Raw genomic sequence first — 17,946 nt, forward strand, 5'->3', positions numbered from 1 at the left:
TTTTTCATTTCTATGATGTATAAAGAATGAAAATGGAGACTAAAAACCCAAAAGATGTATTTATTTCATAGGACTTAAAAAAATCTAGAGATTAGGCCTCTAATCCCAGCTGATTGTCTTGCTTCCCAGCATAGAGAAATGTCTAAAAAAGGTGGAATGAATTAGTCTCTCCAGGTGTCTAACTTCCACAACAAAGTGTCCTGTTCTTTGACCGATAAACACAGCTATGCAGTCATAAACAAGCTGGTCTGACCTAGCCAGAAAGACTGTATAAATATACTTAAGAGAATATCTTTGCCCCAGTGCAGATGAGATTTGCTTTTATCACAGCTCTAATAAGAAATCAAAAAGAAAGTAATTAAAACAAGATAAACTTAAAAAACAAAAAATCTAAAGAGAGACATCATAAACACATCACAATATTTCACTCTTAACCTTTAGTTGATCCCTGCTAAGCTTGAAAGGTTGTTCGTAAGCAAAAGAGATGATGATTCAAGTAGGGAGTCTTAAGAAACTCAGCTAGGAAAATCACTAGTGTAACATATTGGCTGATGTCATATATTAAGAAGAAAGGTTGAAAATACAAAGAAAGATATGGAAACACAGATCACCTTAATAATGAACAAGTGCATTCTCTTACCCTTTTAGTTAAAAAGCAACTTGATTTAAGAACATATACTTACCACTTGCTTTTCTAGCATATTATTCTTATTTTCAAGTGCTTTTATGCGAGCGCTTCCTTCATTCAGAGCTGCATCTAATTGGTCACACCTATTTAGAACATACAGGTTACAAAAATCTCTTGAAATTTTAAAATATTAAATCTACATTTATAGCCTTCTTTCCTTCCTCAAGCATCCCCACGAATTTTGGTGCGCAGCCTGTGACCTTCTCCCCTAGTCCTCAGCCACTGCAGCGAGCACCCAGCATCTCTGCTCCAAAGGGCTGTGGTGCTCTTGGCGGGCAAGCAGCAAACTGGGAACACGTGCAGAGACTCCAGATGGCTCAGTGCATAAGAGCTGCAGAACCAAAAGCAGCTGAGATGCACCAGAGCAGAGTTCCACTTCAGCTAATTGACGATGCTGTGTGATAATTAATGACTGAAATCACATCGCAAGCTACTTTAACTCAATAAATGACTGCTCAGAAGTCACTTTTAATAGTTAGAACACACTAGTGCTGGAAGATAAGTACAAAAGACTCCCAGCTACCCAGACACTTTTTCAATTATTCTGAAGGACATGAATTTTGTAATGTATTTTAGCTGTCTAAATTTGCAATATGTATTTTGACTGGCAATAATTATATAAAAATCACATAGAACTTCTATATATAGCAAACATTCAAGCTATATCTAATGGAATATACAGGTGAGGCACACAGACTCCAGTACTAATAGCTGGTCAAAGAGCACTGACTGGGAAATTGGCTTTATAAAGCCACCAATGAATTCAAGACTGGTCCTATATCGTGTAGTTTTGATATGAAAGGTAAAGAAGGATGATGTTCACCAGCACGACAGGCAAGCACTATCTTACAAGATAGATAGTTCCATTACAAATTGCTTAGGACTACCTCTGCCTACCAGCCTTTCTTGAGCAAAACTTATACTGGCTTCAGCAAAAATCAGGTCAAACAAGACCTCTGGTCCAAACATCACACTTGTTGCCTAACAACAATTTAAAACTCATCTTAAACAGTTGCATTAAATAGTGCAAAATTTATATTTAATAGGAAAATATTAGCATCATAGACGCATGAAATCTTCAGAATTGAAGAGTGACATAAACTTTTCAAGATATTCTAAACAAGCATACTCAGTCTTTAAAGTGGAAAGAATATCATGTAACAGAGGAACAGGACAAGTAAGGGCAAACAGTACCTGTCAGCAAGATTTTGATTGATTTTCTTCAAGTCTTCAGATGAAGCAGTTTTATGGCTTGCCTCTAGCTGCTGTTTTAAGCTATGTATCTCAGAATCATAGTAGGCTCGTAGATCAGCTATGTGTCGAGCATGTTTTTCCCTCAAGTTCTGCCTAATCCTATTTTCAAAATTAAGAACAAAAAAAATTTCCAGCTATCCACATGACCATGCATTGCCGTATTCATTCACACATAATGAACTCAGCATACAGATCTCACTTACAGAACTTCGTTGCATTCAAATTAAAGCAAAGAAAGCTTCATCATCTAAGGCAGTGGTGTCAGACACCTAAGGCTTGCATAGAAGTCTTCATATTAATACAAATATTAATAATAATAATATATACAAATACAATACAAAGCTTTACAAAAATCTCTTCTCTCCTTTGCTATGTGCTACAAACTATGCACGTAAAATTAAAATAGGAAAACCCAAACACTGAACTATCTTGAAACCAAGACCCCTACATAAGCCCTCACACATGGAATATATGCCATGTCTGCTTGTCCATGTGCAAATCATGAGAGCTTCAATAGGAAAAATAAATATCCCCCATTCACCAAGTACAGTAATTCTGTGCTTCTCACACCATTTCACTCTAAATAGGAAAACATAACCCCCACAGAACTTTGAACTCTCTGCCTAAATTAACTCCCTCATACAGCCTATGAAGGAAGTATGTATTTTTGTTTTAACATATAAAAAGAAATAACCAAAGCATTAAAGCATCGAAAATTATTCTGCCTTCCAGTTAAGGCTTTGACATCCAAGGAAGACACAGCACAAATATTGTGCCTTAGATTAAACAGTACAGTCTAAAGAAGATTAAATAGTACAGTCTAAAGAAAGACAATTGTAAGAAGTGGAAAATGACTGTTCTATTTATACACCATCTGTACTTCAGGGGAGAAAAAAGAATTTAGGAAAAAAGGTGGAAAAAAAAAAAAAAAGCAGCAATGTCCAGCTATGTTCTAAGCAAACAAAACTCACATATTTTGTTCATTTTACTGGTATTGTTAAGTTTCACTTCTACGACTTTTAAAAAAGAAAAAAAAATTACTTACTTTGACATTATCACAGGATCTTCAACAGATGTCACTGAAAGACTATATTCTGGCAAACTGTTGTCAGCACACTGAGTAACAGAAGACGGAGTTAGAGTCAGTGTTTCTTCCTCCTCAGTGTTGACTAAATTATCAGTATTAGCATCCATATATGCCATTGGAAAGGGACAGCTTGTCTTATTTTCATTTCGGAATGGGTGATTTCTCCAGAGATCCAAATGCACAGCACTGCTGCTGGCAGGATATTTTGGAGAATCATCTAACTGAGACGAATTACTTGTCTGTGAAAAAGTGTCTGTGTCACAATGACTTGAAAATCCGGGCTCCGCCATAGAGTCTGGAGAAAAAGGAGTAGTGTCTTCAGGAATACTGAAAGAACAGCGTCCTGGGTTCTGCTGACCTGGTTTCATATGCAGGGTTGGGTCCAATGTCAAGATCTAGGAAATAAGTTATAATGCTAAAAAACCTGTGATTTCACTTTTGTTCTTGCAAATGGAGTTTAATCTGAAGACATTAGTAATCCATATAATATTTATTGCAGAAATTATATTGAATATTACTACAATTGTTTGGTAGTGACAAGCAAGATGAAGGGGCCTGTAACAGTCTAGATGATGATACATATTCCCAATGTTTGCAACTTGAGTTTTGAAGTTTCCATTAAGAATAAAAGACATATCTAACATCTGTAGCTGTCTACAAAACCTTTGAAATTTCAGTTATGTAAATAGAAGGACTAGGATGTCTGCTTGTAGGTTGAAACAGTAACTTTGTACAGTTATGAAAATCACTTCATGGATTATATAAGCAAGATAGTCACATAGTAGCCATCATTACTGGATTTTGTACAGGACTGAAAGCTGTATAAAGAAACAGATTATGACAAAGAATATTTCCACAACCTGTGCCTCTGCTGTTTCACCAGTGGAATTAACTTGTCCTGTGGGAAGCAGTAAGAAAACCCTGCTTCTGCGACTGCAGTTCCACCTGTGTTTCATCAGCTGCAGCCTCAGCATAAGCAGATTCATCGCTGCGCCATCCTCAAGGTTGTGCGGCAAGGGTGCCTGTTTACCCAGGGTATTCTTAGAGGTTCTTTTCAGCTGGATCCCTTCCCAGTCTGGTTCATCACACGGCTGCACGAATTGCTGTTCCAGCGTAACACTGGAGGTGGCAGCAGGGGCCAATTAATGTGAAACCAGCCTGTAACCGATCATATTTTCAAACTGAGACGTGAAGTAAAGAAATTAGTGTTACCTCTGGTGGGTGACTTGACTGGGAAGAAGGCATAAAATTCTGGTCTGGCAGCTGTTCGTTCTCCCTTTGTCTTTTACAATAAATATCCTTCAATGATGACAGCTTCATTTCATCAGCAGAAGACAACTTCAACAGGAAAAATTGCTACATTAGTTTATCTGACACAGTCCTCCATCCCCAATATAGATAAACAAGTTGTGGGGTGGTTTTAGCTAATAAATCAGTTCAGAACAGAAGGCGGCTTTATTCAATGCACCCAATTTAAAACGGGGTCTTTAATGAGGCACATACACCTTTAATATACTAGTTAGTCTCTTTTCATCTCCTATACACACAATTTCTTTTACATGACAAAAGAAGGTCAATAAATTCCAAGTGACTTTAGCAGGGGTAAATGAATAATGAAGGAACAGAACATGAGAGACTGAGCTAACAAAAGAGGTCTCACAGAAAAGTTAGCTTCTGGAGGACTGATTCTTTCCATTGTAGAAAAAAGCAAAGATGACAAGCAACTATAAGGCAACTTTTAAAACATGTACAAATTTTACCTCCTCTGGTGATACTTTTGTGGACAAAATATCAGCAAACCCGCTTCTGAAATTCTCTGGTAAAGAGCGATACATCTCCTTTTCATCTAATTTCCAGTACGAAAGTCCTGATAAGAAGAAACAGTGAAAGAAAAAAAAAAATTTACAAATTTCAAGCTCACAGCTATAGAACAGGAATCCCAAAATCCATTAGTAAGATGTTACTTTGTCAGCTAACAAGAATGCTGTATTAATTATTTGCATCTATTGCTTAAGAATCTCACTAAAGCATTTGTTACCAGAAGTTACAAAAATCTCAATGCAAAGCACAAGCAACATAATCAGTATTACATCACATGGCATCAGTAACAGAAGCTATACATCAGTGAAAACATACAGATTTACTCTTTGGTCTTCAAGGAACAAATTCTCATTTACCACAAACTTTTGTATTTCTACTGATTCCAGTATAGCACTTAAAACTTGTATTACCCAAGGAATAATCCTAGACAGCCACTTGGTACTACAAACTCTTCAGTTTGGTACTCAACAGCACTCTATAGCATGCAAAAAGACAGACTGCCAGGACTAAGAGGGATGGCACAAGAGAAACAAGATACATTCTCAATCCCACTTCAATTTCTTGTACGTATCCCACTCTCAATGGGTTGTGAAGAAGCAATAAATATACAGTTTGCAGGGCTGCATCTCTGTGCCCCTGTTTGTTACTGAAATGAATCCACCCTGTTACAATCAAAATATGTGAATTAGTTTTTTGGCCTTCCCCCCCAAAAACCAGCACCGACAAAACAAAACAACCCCCACACACCAAAACCACCCACCCACCCCAAAAAACCCCAACAACCAAACCCCCAAACCTCCCCCAAAACACCACCAACCACCCCTCACACACACACCCCAAAACAAAAAAAGCAAAACCATACCAACACACAAAAAAGCACACACACACCCCCTCCAATTAAAGAATCACCACATTACACACCGCATTATTTTGTTCTCGTCTATTCACACGGTTATTGAATCATGCCCTTGGCTTACAGGAATTCTGCCTCTATTACCATGAACTCCTGTGAGTACTAGACCAACAATGCTAATATTTAAAAGATCATTTGATACCGAACCATGATGTTATTAGTAATTACCTTATGAAACAGTTTTAAACATAAAGCTCAGCTTTGAAATGTTGAGAAATTTGAAGAAAAAAATTGCTGCATGTCCTACATCTGCCAGCAGTGATACGTAGGAGGTTCCATCAGTTTGAAACACAAGAGCAAGAAAAGCAGAATTATGCTATATCAAAGTTTAATAGCTTGTTGGTGCTCAAACCCTCCTCACCTCTGCAAAGTTATTGCAGATGCATACTAGTAAGAGTTTTAAAAAAATGAGAATTCAAAAGAAAAGGAAATTTAAGTACAAGAAATTAACTATACCTGAAGCTTCAGACACTAAGGAATTCGGACTTTCATTTGGTTGATTGAGGTAAAAAGTGTAAGGTGGCAAAGCAGCATCAGTAAGGTTTGTCTAAAATTACAAAGGAAAAACAGGTTTATAAGGAAAATTGCAAGGTAAGGGGAAAAAAAAAATCAAGGCTACAATTTTAAAACATTGCATGTAAATGTTATTAGTCTTTTTAAACAAAGAGATTAAATTTAATTATACAGCATGATCCAAACCTGTACAATTTATATTCAGGGCAATCACAGTCAAAAGGGGAACTAAGCTAAGCCACATAGAAAATATCACTATCTTTTAATTAAGTCATGTGTCTGTCCGCTTGTGGAGCATTTTTGAGATTAACGGTTACAAAAATACACATTTTGGACAGTCATCTAAACTTTCTTGCTCCTTAAGGGGTGCAAGTATATAGGGGGATGACTTACCAATAACGTGTTACTCTTTCCTCATCCTAAGATTGGAATTTCATCTATTCAGCTGTTATGACTCCACCTACCACAAATCCAGACGTAAACACTGCCTATCATCCCAGACAGACAAGATACTACATACCCTTCTTCTCATCACTCCAAACTTTCTAAGCAACCTCCCCAGCTAATTACAGACACAACTTTGAAAAGGGTGGGACCAACACATGGAAAAAAAATTCACATAATTTAAGATTTGCTATAATTGTCCTCTTCCTTAATCAAAGGAAGAAATGTCATTGATATAACACAATGACACAAAAGCAACTGAGTAAGGGCAGCTAGCTTTAAAATGGTCATCTCACATTGCTCTTTTCTACCATACTAAGGGCTTTTTGTTCCATTACAGCAGCTTAACGGTCATGCTACTTGGCAAATTTATACAGCTCATACAACTGAGGACTAAAACAGGATAGAAACCATTGAGTTAACAAAAGTAAGAAAAAAATTTAGAACTAAAGCTTTTCAAGTTTTTGCATGAAGTACCATCTCACCTCAAGGCTATTTTGTCCCTCTTAATGTTTTTATTTAGGTATTCTCCTTTGCCTAAGGAGGAAGAAAGGAAAATGAAGGGGTATCAACTGAATTCTTACAAAGGAATAGAAAGATAAAGGTATTTTCAAAAGCTGACAGAGAAAAGAGACAATCCACAGCAGATAAATTTGAATTCTGGTTTGAAATATCCCCTTAGAGTAACATCTTGTTTCCACTGACAATAGAAGAGTAGAGACAGCAAGTCCAAACAGCTACTCTTATGCTTTCTGGATCACCCTCAAAATGACCACAGGAAAGAAAACAGACCCTGCCTTGAATCAAGTGATTTGTATTTGCTAGTTCTATTCTCTTGTAGGTGGAGTCACTCACAGAGTTTCAGGAATTATTTCCTTAAAAATAGCATAAGGAGAGAGGTCTGTGACAATTAATATACTGAAAGTAATTCTAAAACTTCGTAGTTACATGTATGATGATTACTCATACAATCATGTTGCCTAACATCCTTTTGGATCAGAAATATTATACATCATTAAACTTGCCTACCCAAAATAATCAGATTTGTGGACATACACAATTAAGTCAAGCATATGGGGTGGGACACAACCCAAAATCTTCTCAAAAGAAGTATTTTGAGATGATTCAGCAGTCACAGCAATAGGCATTACTACAAATGGTTCTAAAGAGCCAATCAGGTTTCCTAAATGTCTATTGTGGGGGTTGGTTACTTTTAGTAACTAGTGCTGTAACTGTGCTTGGAGTAGTTCAATTTAGCCAAATCATAGTCATGCACAGTGGTAAAATAATGTATTATTCTTACATAAGCAATACAAAAAAAAAAAACCCCAAAAAAAAACAACCACCAAAAAAACCAAAACCCACCACCACCAAAACATGTTTGGATTATAGCATAACAGGCTGCTAAGAACACTAAAAAAGCCCAAACCAAACTAAACCAAAAAATCCCTGCAACTTAAAAACCCAATTGGGAAGAATACTATCTATCCTGAACAAAGTCACTAATCCCTCCAAATGCAAAGGGATGTTACCAGCTGAAATCAAAGATCCTTCCAAAAATTATAGGGCATAATAAATTACCATGACCTGAAGCTTCAACTGAGAATGTGACTATGATCTCTATAAGGGAAGAACACGTGCCACTTAGGTAAATTAAGACAAAAACTAGGCAAGGAATAAAATAAGCCAAAATCGCTATATAAGTATAGAATGATCCAAGAAGTGAACTCTGCCCACATAAACTTTAAACATATAAATGGGAACACCACTACTCAAGTGCTTAAAGCTAAGCATGAAAGACCATACTGAATCAGAACATACTATAACACTGAAAAAATACCAGTAAAAAGAATAAAATTAGAAAACCACCATAAAATAGACTCACATTCTCAAGGGGTAATGTCTTTGCTTGCTCATTTTCTTGCATAGAGTTCACACATGATTCTTCGGCATTTATTCTTTTTGGTTGGTTTTGTTTCAACTTTTGCGCCCATGATGTTAAAGACTTACTATATGGTAAGAAACACACACCGTAAGTACATATGCCCTTTTCAGTGGGGACATGAAATCAATTTCTTCTTCAAGGTGAAACATAGGCACTAAAACTCCACTGCCTTTGTGCATTTTTGAGAAACAATGTTAAGTAATGAATGCTGAAATGTTTTAGGGCTCTTTTTAAAAAAAGTAAAACAAAATAACAAAACCATCCACAAACAAACAAATCACTGAAGGGAAAAGTGCTAATCAACTGCACCCATAATTAAAATGGTTTTCCTACTACAAAAAAAATCATAACAAAGAGCTCCATAGTTTTAGCCAGGCAACTATTTTTTCGTCTGTTCAAGCAGATGCTGATCAAAACTACAAAATTAAGCTAGAATGTAAATGCAGTGTTTTTTCTTATTTTGTTATCAGTCTGGTTGTAAAGATTATGTCACCTAAGACACACTAAGGATGCCTTCCAACTCAAGAGAACCTTCAAGGATAAGAAAGATCAAAACAAGATATAGAAGAAAACAGGAAAAAAAAAAAAGGCAGAAGAACAGAAGCAAATAGAGACATCCTGAAATTCTTCTTAGAGATAGATGTGGAACAATTTTCCCATTTTGTTAAAAAGCGACTCTTTGAAAAACTACATATTGTCCCAGTTTGGGACATACAATGGAAAGAATGAAAAAAGGTTACAACTACAAATCAAAAAACACCACCACCACACACAGTTTGTGTTAACTGTAATTCCACTTTGGTTTGAAACCTTTCTTCCTTCAAACTGAGTTCATAATACAAAACAGAAAGCAATTTCAAAGAAGAAAAACTTGTATTTTTTTATAAAAAGGACAAAAGAAAAAAAATCATACATGAATGATTTCCAAAGTTGTCTTAGAAAGGTTTTTCAAACTGAAACACACTCGTGAATTGAGCTTCTCCAGCTCTAAGTTTTCCTGGCAGTCCATGAATTGCAGCTACCCCCCTCATGGAACTGTCCAACATGAATCAAATACTGGAATAAATCCCAGCGGAAGGGAGGAAGAGAACATATATGATCTACTTATCTGCTATCTGCTGAGATAACACATTTCCAAACCAAATCCTCTAAAGAAAGCAGGTTCTATGTTTTATTAAATACTAAGAAAATGCATGTTCATTTTCACGATTCTCCATTTTTCCAATAGCAAGACAGTTTTTATCTCTGCAGACTACTATCGGGGACCCACAGCAACATGCTGCCCACGAGACCTCTGATACTGCTCATGGCCACATGAAGCCACTGCCATTACAGTCCAGTCTGACAGGGAGAATAAAATACATTGTTAAATTCTGTGCAACTAGAGCACTGCTTGGTCAGTATTATTGCCAAATTAGCTGGCCAGTCTGTCAAAAATAAATCTTGGTAGATCCACAGATCTATTGAATAGAGCAAAACAAAGATCAACAAAAAACCCCTAACATGTTTGGCTGTTGTCTGATACAATTTATTGCTGTAATGCATGCATATAAGCTGACAAAAAAGACTGGTTGAGCACAATAGCAAAATATCAGTCATATAAAACTGGTAATAAGCACCTAAAATTCTGGTGCGCAGATAAATACTATATGCAAACTGTATCTTAGCTCATATTTGCAGAAAAAAGTAGATTTTCGTATTTTTCCCCAATGTATCTATAACAGATAAACACTGCAGATGCAAATATGCATCACGCAGAAACATTAGACTAAACAAGTAACTTTATCTATCAAGCAGCATAGTATTTTTTACAGTCAAGAGGTTCCATTCAATTCTTACACGCTTCCAGTTACCAACAGCTGTTTACTGAATGGGGACTGTCCACAATAAATTAACATATTTGGAAAGTTTATCACATACCTGGGGTTTTTTCCACATTGAGCTTCATCAACTTTATGTTCATGTTCAGCAGGAAAAACTAAAATATTATTCCTTCCTGATGAAAAATTTTCCTCTTTTTTTTTTTTAAAAAGTTCTCTTTTATTTCGAACGCTGGCTACAACTGTGTCACTCTGCAATACTGCTGCATCACCCTGTCCTTGTGAAGTTTCCTCCATGTAGTCTGTGCACTTGCTAATGTCATTAGATTTGCCAGGGTTCAGTTCGGAGGCAGAAAGTGTACCATACCCACTATTCATTGAAGCATCATTTGCAAAACATTCCTGATGCAGATCAGATGCATTTGGCTGACTTTCTGCTTCATTAGATCTAAGTTGATTGACAATGCACTCATTTTCTTCAAAGATTTCAGAACACATCCCCATTTGACTTTCTAGTGATGAAGAAGTGTCTGTAAGCTTGGCAGACAAACTTCTGCTCTTGCCGGCACCCCAATTGCTGGTCTGCAATTTCACTAACTGCCTTATCTCATCCTGAATCAGCTATAGAAAAAGAAAGGGCAAAATTCCTGTGAGATCATGCTACAAATCACATTTATACTGTGATGCATCTTTAAGTCATGTTATTAGTGAGATAATTGAGTAGTTATTTCAAATAACTCAAATTTTTCAATGTGTAGACATCTCATGCATAAAGTAGATATATGCATATTGTGCAAAACAGTAAAATGCGCATGGTAACAATCCTTAATTCCATGCAGTGAATTACAGGTCTCAGTAGTCATTTAGTAATGTAAAAAAACATGCATGCATGTATTCACTACATGCCTTCAGAACTATAGTTACCTACCAGCCAGCTGAAGAAATATAAACTATCTATGTATGCCATTAGAAGCGGACAAAAGTCTTCTGCTAAATTTAGGTCTAAAAGAATTTATAACTTGGATATAAATTTTTAAAGATTGCAAGGATGCTTTAATGGAAGTATAAACCATTACTCTATTACATTAATAGGAATAATGTACCTCTGTAAGATTATTTGCATAAAACTTGACTTTAAAATACCTGATTTAGATAATATGTTATTAGGCTGTTCATATAATACAAAGACCTACATTTTGATTGTTTTGATACCTGATGGAGTGGAGCAAACCTATATTTAGATCACTTGAAGATATTTAACAGGTCACTCTTTAGTCTGCAGTGTCTGTGAAGAGTTATTTCAGTATATTAGATAAGTAGTATTTTAAGTTTTACAGTTGTGCACTGGTATACTGAAACAGCTCTGAGAAACAACTAATGCTTTTGTCAAGGCCTATGAAAAGACTTCATGCTAGTGCCCATGGCTGTGTCCTTTGGCCAGCAATCAGCACTTCTGCAGAGTTACATTGAGATTACTGAACTCCGCATGAGCACACAACTCATTAAACATTATAAGACCAGAGTATATAGAGGTTTTCAAGAACACATTTCAAACTAATTTCCTCAGGGGTGGAGAAAAAAAAAAAAAAGAACTTGCAATAATTTTACAAACATGGAACTCTACTAATGTTTTTTCACAGAACTACAGTATGTTACTCACATATGAGTAACAAGTGGAAAGCACAAATTGAACAAAAATCATTTGTTCTCTGAAAGTAAGAAATAAAAAATAAGACTTAGTTTCAGAGCAACCTACATGTAACGCTAGTCAGAAGCAAGCCTCATATGTTTTATTAACCTGCAACAGAATTAACAATTGAATTTCAGCTGGCTTTCTATGCAAAAAAACAAACCAAAACAAAACAAAAAAACCCAAACCACCCCACCACCAAAAAAACCCACCACACCACAGGATGAAGTCTTCTGTCATAACAACGTTTTTTGTTGTGCTAATGATTTCAGTCATGACTGCAGCAATCATTTGCGTTTAATTCTGTGATTCAACACCGTCAAGGAAGGTAGTGAAGGGAGAACAAAAAGGAAGAAACAGAATTGTGGGGAAAAAACCCAAACTGATCAGATTCTCTGCTGACATTTAATCTTTGTCATTAATAACTTGTGCGGGAAGAGTAAAAGGCTACTATTCCAATTAAATAGCACTTTTACTTCTCTTTGCATAGTCACAAAGAAAGTCTGATTTTAGGATGATCCACAGGTGGTGATAGTTTGTCATTAGCACACTTGTCTTCTACTGTATAAATCACATAAGCCAAGGACAGACCCCACTGATTCCAAAATGAACTCAAGGTCTTTTGATCCATATTTTCACATGGATGAAGATATATTTTTAAAAGCACAGTTGGTCCTGAAACAAGCATAGAGCAAGCCTTATCTCAGAGTCACGTCAATGCTAATGCAGCATCTTGCTTTTCTACCACAAAGAGTAAATTATTATTTTTGCCTTTTTATTAGTCTTACTAGAATGTGTTGAGTTGCTTGTATTTCAGTATGTTCACTAGGTCGCTGGCATACCAGTTTAAGTTTGGAATAGCTCCATCTATTTTATCTAATGCACTCATACAACTGAAAGTAAATTATAGCTGTTGATTTTATATTTAGTGTGGCAATTCATGCAGTTAGTAAGTCCCTGTTGAGACCACAAACTCAACTCTTCCAGAGGTAGCCTTCCTATTAAGAAAGACAAAAACCGGCAAAGCCAAAACAGTGGATTAGTCAAGACTATGATTAGCAACAAGTGAATCAAACCACTATGGTAAGAGGAAGGAAAGGGTAAGGAAACACTGGCAGGACAAAAATAACAAGATGGGGGGAGTGGGGGGGTATGGGGAGGTGAGTGGGGAGAAACAGGAGATAGGATAAAAGGACAGTACCTCTTGTTAATTCAGTTCAGGAACTGTTGATTATTACTAGTGTAGAGGGCATCAGGAAAGGGAAGGGAAAAACAGCAACCAAAATGATGAAGATAATAAGCATTATATATTTATAGAATTACTGTCTCTTATACATACATATACATTTCTTCTGTTTTAATGCATAAATATGGTTCAGCAAAAAAGTGAATCTTCACATGGGTCATTTTTCATTCTTAGAAAGCAGACTGTTCAACTGAAAGGTGAAATAAGTGTTCAGCTATTACAGTGAATGTTTTCTTATGCTATATACTGTCTAAATGAGGGAATGACAAGTTGCATAACATTTTCTAATAAAGAGGAAACTGCAATGTCTCAAAATTAGAAATTATACAGTCTAACAGTTAATAAAAAACAGCTTGTACCTATGAAATCCAATTATCCTGTGGGCATTCTGAACCAAATGTTTGTGAAAACAAAACAATTGAAAACAAATAATCCAAGAATCTTCACTTCTGAAATGGTTCCTACAAGTTACTTTGTTAATTAGCCAAGGCTGTCTCAAATATGCATCCTGTAAATAGGCATTGCAGTCATCCACTTCCATTAACTGCCTGTCTGAATACACTTACAGAAAAAGATGAGTGCCAGAGGCCATATTGCATTGTTTTGGAGGGGGGTGGGGTTGGGGGGAAGAAAAGAAACATTCAGCCTAACGTACCTACATGAACAAATCATTACTTACTTGGATTTGATGGTGGAACTGCTCTTGCTGGGCAACTATTTGTTCTTGACATTGTTTTTCTACCAGTTTCAATAACTGTAGCCACCTTCTCTATTAAATCACAAAGTAAAATAATTAAAGCACAGTCATACTGCATTTCTTACCTTTTACTCTAGCTACAAAACAGTTTTGCAATTTTATACTTAGGTGTTGACATAATACAAAATTTAATAACAGCACTGTGGTTGTCCACTCCACAATACATGCAGCCCCCTATAACATCAATCAATGGAAACAATTCACCATGGACACATTCACTTAAAAAAGGGTCATTATAGACACCAAAATAACACATCTCTACATCAAATGACTTAAAAGTAGAAACAGCTACAGTAGAAACAGTAGAAACAGGAAAGTACAGTCAAATTTTGGAAAGGTTGATTCCAGTGCAATAAATTATAAGCAATTTTAAAACTGATAATTAAACATCCCTATGTCCAGTGAACCATTTGCTTCAATAAGAAATTCTTCTCTTCAACAATCCAGCTAAAGGCCATGATGCATAACTATTTAGTGAAAACAAAAAAATAATTAAAAAAAACCAGATCAAATATATAGTGTTGCTAAAATGTGATAAAATCTGAATTTTAAAAACTGTTTTATGCTAATGTTTGTGGAGCCTGATACTTGACGCATAGGACATGGGACATAGAACGCATGTGCCTAGACACAGACATCTATATTCTTTTCTTAGAGCTGTTAAAGAGCACCCAAATTAAGCATCTGTCAAGACACAGTTTGATGGACCACAGCCAGAAAGCTCAAAAATTCTGCAGGAACAAGCCCATGGTGTGGAAACCTCACGTTCCTTACGGAGACTAAAAATAATGATAAAATTTAAAATAAAAAAGGACAAAAACAACATTAAAAAAAAAGGGTTTGAGAGAATTAGCTGATTGAACCTACATCATGATTTTTGTGTTGTTTTAAACATGGAAACAAACTAATCAGCTACACGTCTTTACAAATGGAATAAATAAATAAATAAACTAAAACAGATTCATTTTTAGAAAGAAAACTTCTAATTTCTAGGATCACTTCAGACCAGTTTGAAGTGCTACAATTTTAAAGGTTTAAATTTTTCAGTTCAAAAACTCACAATCTTTAAGTATTGTAACTTCAAAAAAAAAAATTCACATCTGTATTGTAAAACACTAAGATAAAAAGCTAAGATATTGTAAAAAGCTAAGATAAAATTGCAGTAAAAGCCATCCATGCGATTAGTTCCTACATTGTAAAAGGATTTGTCCCATCATGAAGAAGTAACACATACTTATATAGATCTTGCTGCTAAACTATATCACCATTAGATTTGTCTCCCAAAATGCAAAGCCAATACATTAATACAATTTTTTTCAAATAAACTTTAACATCAAATACCTCACAGTTCTTCACAATTTCTGAGTCAGCATTTCCAATGTTCTGGATATCTTGCATAAAGGAGGCAAGCAGCTCAACAGAACCAGGCATTAATGAGGACCTGGTATTCCCTGAGTAACCAGAAACTCCATTGGGATTGGATGAGGGACTTCTAGTGAAACATGAGGAAAAATATTTCAATTTTTTATTGTGCCAGTTGTCCAACATAGTGGCCAAAATAATATACTACATATGCTATGCAGCCATAAAAGAATTATACGCTTAATTTACATTGTGACCCTCATCATCCTGAAAAAAAAACCAAACCAATATGGTCATAAGAATGAGGATGTTTTTCAAGAAAATAAGAATGAGGATGTTTTTCAAGAAAATGTCAAAGAATCCACAGCATGCTTCATTCTTATCTTACATGCTATTAAAATGCAGTAGCTTTCCAAGAACAGAGACATCATAATCAGCATAGATATTACTGCTTACTAGTACAAACGTCAATCAATACAGCTTTTCATCAAACCTATGTGCTTCTCCATAGGTTCTGAGGTCAGAAGCTTACAGATACAAGCTTCTGTGTAACAATGATTTATGAAATCCAAGACTACTGCCTTCTTTTGAGAAGTTACACATGCAGTAAGCGACTTGTTCTCATCTTAATAGGTTAGTCAAGAAGAACCTCTCCTAATCTGTCGCTTAGGCCATTAGTCCATATTTGCCCCTCTTATTGAATGGGAATACCTTGGGCATTGAACAGAAAAACAATTCAGTTTTTAGCTAAGCTGCTGTTCTCTACAAATGACTTAGCATAATGCATGATCTGTCCAAAGAATTATATCTTACAAATTGTCCAAGACAGGTTTCCCCCCCGCCATTCTAAGAGACACAAGGAAATGGAAGTTATTAAATTTTTAAGGAAGACTTCACAATTCTTTCGGTTAGGCTTTTCTCATTAAGGTTTATACCTGTAAATGTAAAAAAACCCCTAAAATATATTGCAGAGTATTACATATTATTTCACCTTAGTAACAATGTTACTATAAATGCATACTAAGTAAACCAAAAATAATAAAAATATTTTTTAGGAATTCCTTCAACACATTACCTGTTACAATCCAAGTTACAGAGCGAGCTGTGGGTATTTCTCACATCAGAGTCTGCAGAAGATGAAGGGATTTGTTGTACAGTATTCACCACATCACAGTTTTCCATATCTTAGTCCCAAGTATAACATTACCCTGAAAATATAAAGAAGTAAGCATCACCTTCTTATTTTTAAAAGCCATTTAACTTTGTTGTTTGAAGAAACAGAATTTGATTAGAGACGGTTGTTTCAGCCAAACCACGCCAGAAAGCGCTAACATTCCACAACGAACCTCTCTTCCCTGTCCTCTGCTATGCTTGCAAACAGGTGCTATTTAGTCAGCCTTGTACTTGCTGGGACTCCTACAAATCAAAGAGATTCCTAGCTGTGCATCACACATCTAGACTGGGCTGTAAAAGGTGTCTGAATCCAAGGCATTCCAGGTAGAACAGTGTTGTTGGGGTTTGGTTGGTTGTTTTTTTAAATCTGAGGCTCCACAGACCGTTTTTGAGACTCTTGTGAAAGGGCCCATTATCAATGTATTTAAATCTGCTGAACAGGGATCTGTGCCTTCACTGGAAGAAACACACCCACCAAAAAATAAAATCGAGACCCACCGAGTTAGACTGCAGTTGACCAGTTCTGCCATTTGTGTGTGTAATATTTGGCTTACTTTTTTTCACAGAATGCTTGTTTTATTACTACTATATAACCGTAATTCAAAAAGCTTTGAAACTGTTTTGAGCTACATTTCTTGCTGATTAACAAACAAACAAACAAATGTCATCAAACAGGAATCCCAGAGCAGTTAAAAACAGCAGCTGGTTAACTGAAAGCATCATAAATAAATAAATACAAAATACTTGTGTGATGGTCTTACAGCACTCAAAGCAGCAGTTTACAAGAATGGCTCTAGAGAAACTGAAATATTCTTCCAGTTTCCATACTTCCACTAAGAAACACTTGAAATACATTGATACAGTTCTTCTATAGTTCTTATTTCAGCATGTTCTACACCCTAATTCATCCTATGTTCTAACACTGAAGAAAAACCTTACTATCATTTCACGGATGGAGAACAAAAAGAGACATTAAGAAATATCATCCTAGTGGTCTGTGATAATACTACAAATAAAACCCTGCTGCCTTAAAGGAGCACAACACCTTCAAAGCACAACTATTCTTCTTTACAGGGCTTACAAGGACATGGTACTGGCTTTTACAGATTTAAGTTTTCATTATTTGTAAGTACATATATCTCTAACAGATAGCTTCAGAAGCATAAAAATTATTTCCACCAGAAGGAAACTGATGGACAACTGTCTGATTTTTCCCTGTTTTACTGGAGCCTG

The 17,946-nt window shown here is 35.9% G+C and overlaps 1 protein-coding gene across 5 annotated transcripts in view; it reads right to left on the reverse strand.

The window, feature by feature from the left end:
* MPHOSPH9 (M-phase phosphoprotein 9) overlaps nt 1-17,946 on the reverse strand; it is a 32,399-nt gene that overhangs the window by 12,882 nt on the left and 1,571 nt on the right. For 4 of the 5 annotated variants that reach the window (XM_052795346.1, XM_052795343.1, XM_052795344.1 and 1 more), the window contains exons 2-12: nt 16,616-16,748; nt 15,520-15,670; nt 14,101-14,190; nt 10,586-11,106; nt 8,606-8,729; nt 6,220-6,310; nt 4,790-4,896; nt 4,242-4,367; nt 2,988-3,424; nt 1,883-2,041; nt 684-771 (exon numbers count right to left, since the gene is read on the reverse strand). In XM_052795346.1, the coding sequence (XP_052651306.1) occupies nt 684-771; nt 1,883-2,041; nt 2,988-3,424; nt 4,242-4,367; nt 4,790-4,896; nt 6,220-6,310; nt 8,606-8,729; nt 10,586-11,106; nt 14,101-14,190; nt 15,520-15,670; nt 16,616-16,722 (2,001 nt within the window). In that variant the 5' untranslated portion in view covers nt 16,723-16,748. Of the gene's footprint in view, nt 1-683; nt 772-1,882; nt 2,042-2,987; nt 3,425-4,241; nt 4,368-4,789; nt 4,897-6,219; nt 6,311-8,605; nt 8,730-10,585; nt 11,107-13,376; nt 13,413-14,100; nt 14,191-15,519; nt 15,671-16,615; nt 16,749-17,946 lie in introns of those variants that run through there. The other variant, XM_052795347.1, reaches the window with a different exon arrangement.

Source organism: Harpia harpyja, chromosome 9 (genome assembly GCF_026419915.1).
Source record: "Harpia harpyja isolate bHarHar1 chromosome 9, bHarHar1 primary haplotype, whole genome shotgun sequence".
Taxonomy (NCBI): domain Eukaryota; kingdom Metazoa; phylum Chordata; class Aves; order Accipitriformes; family Accipitridae; genus Harpia; species Harpia harpyja.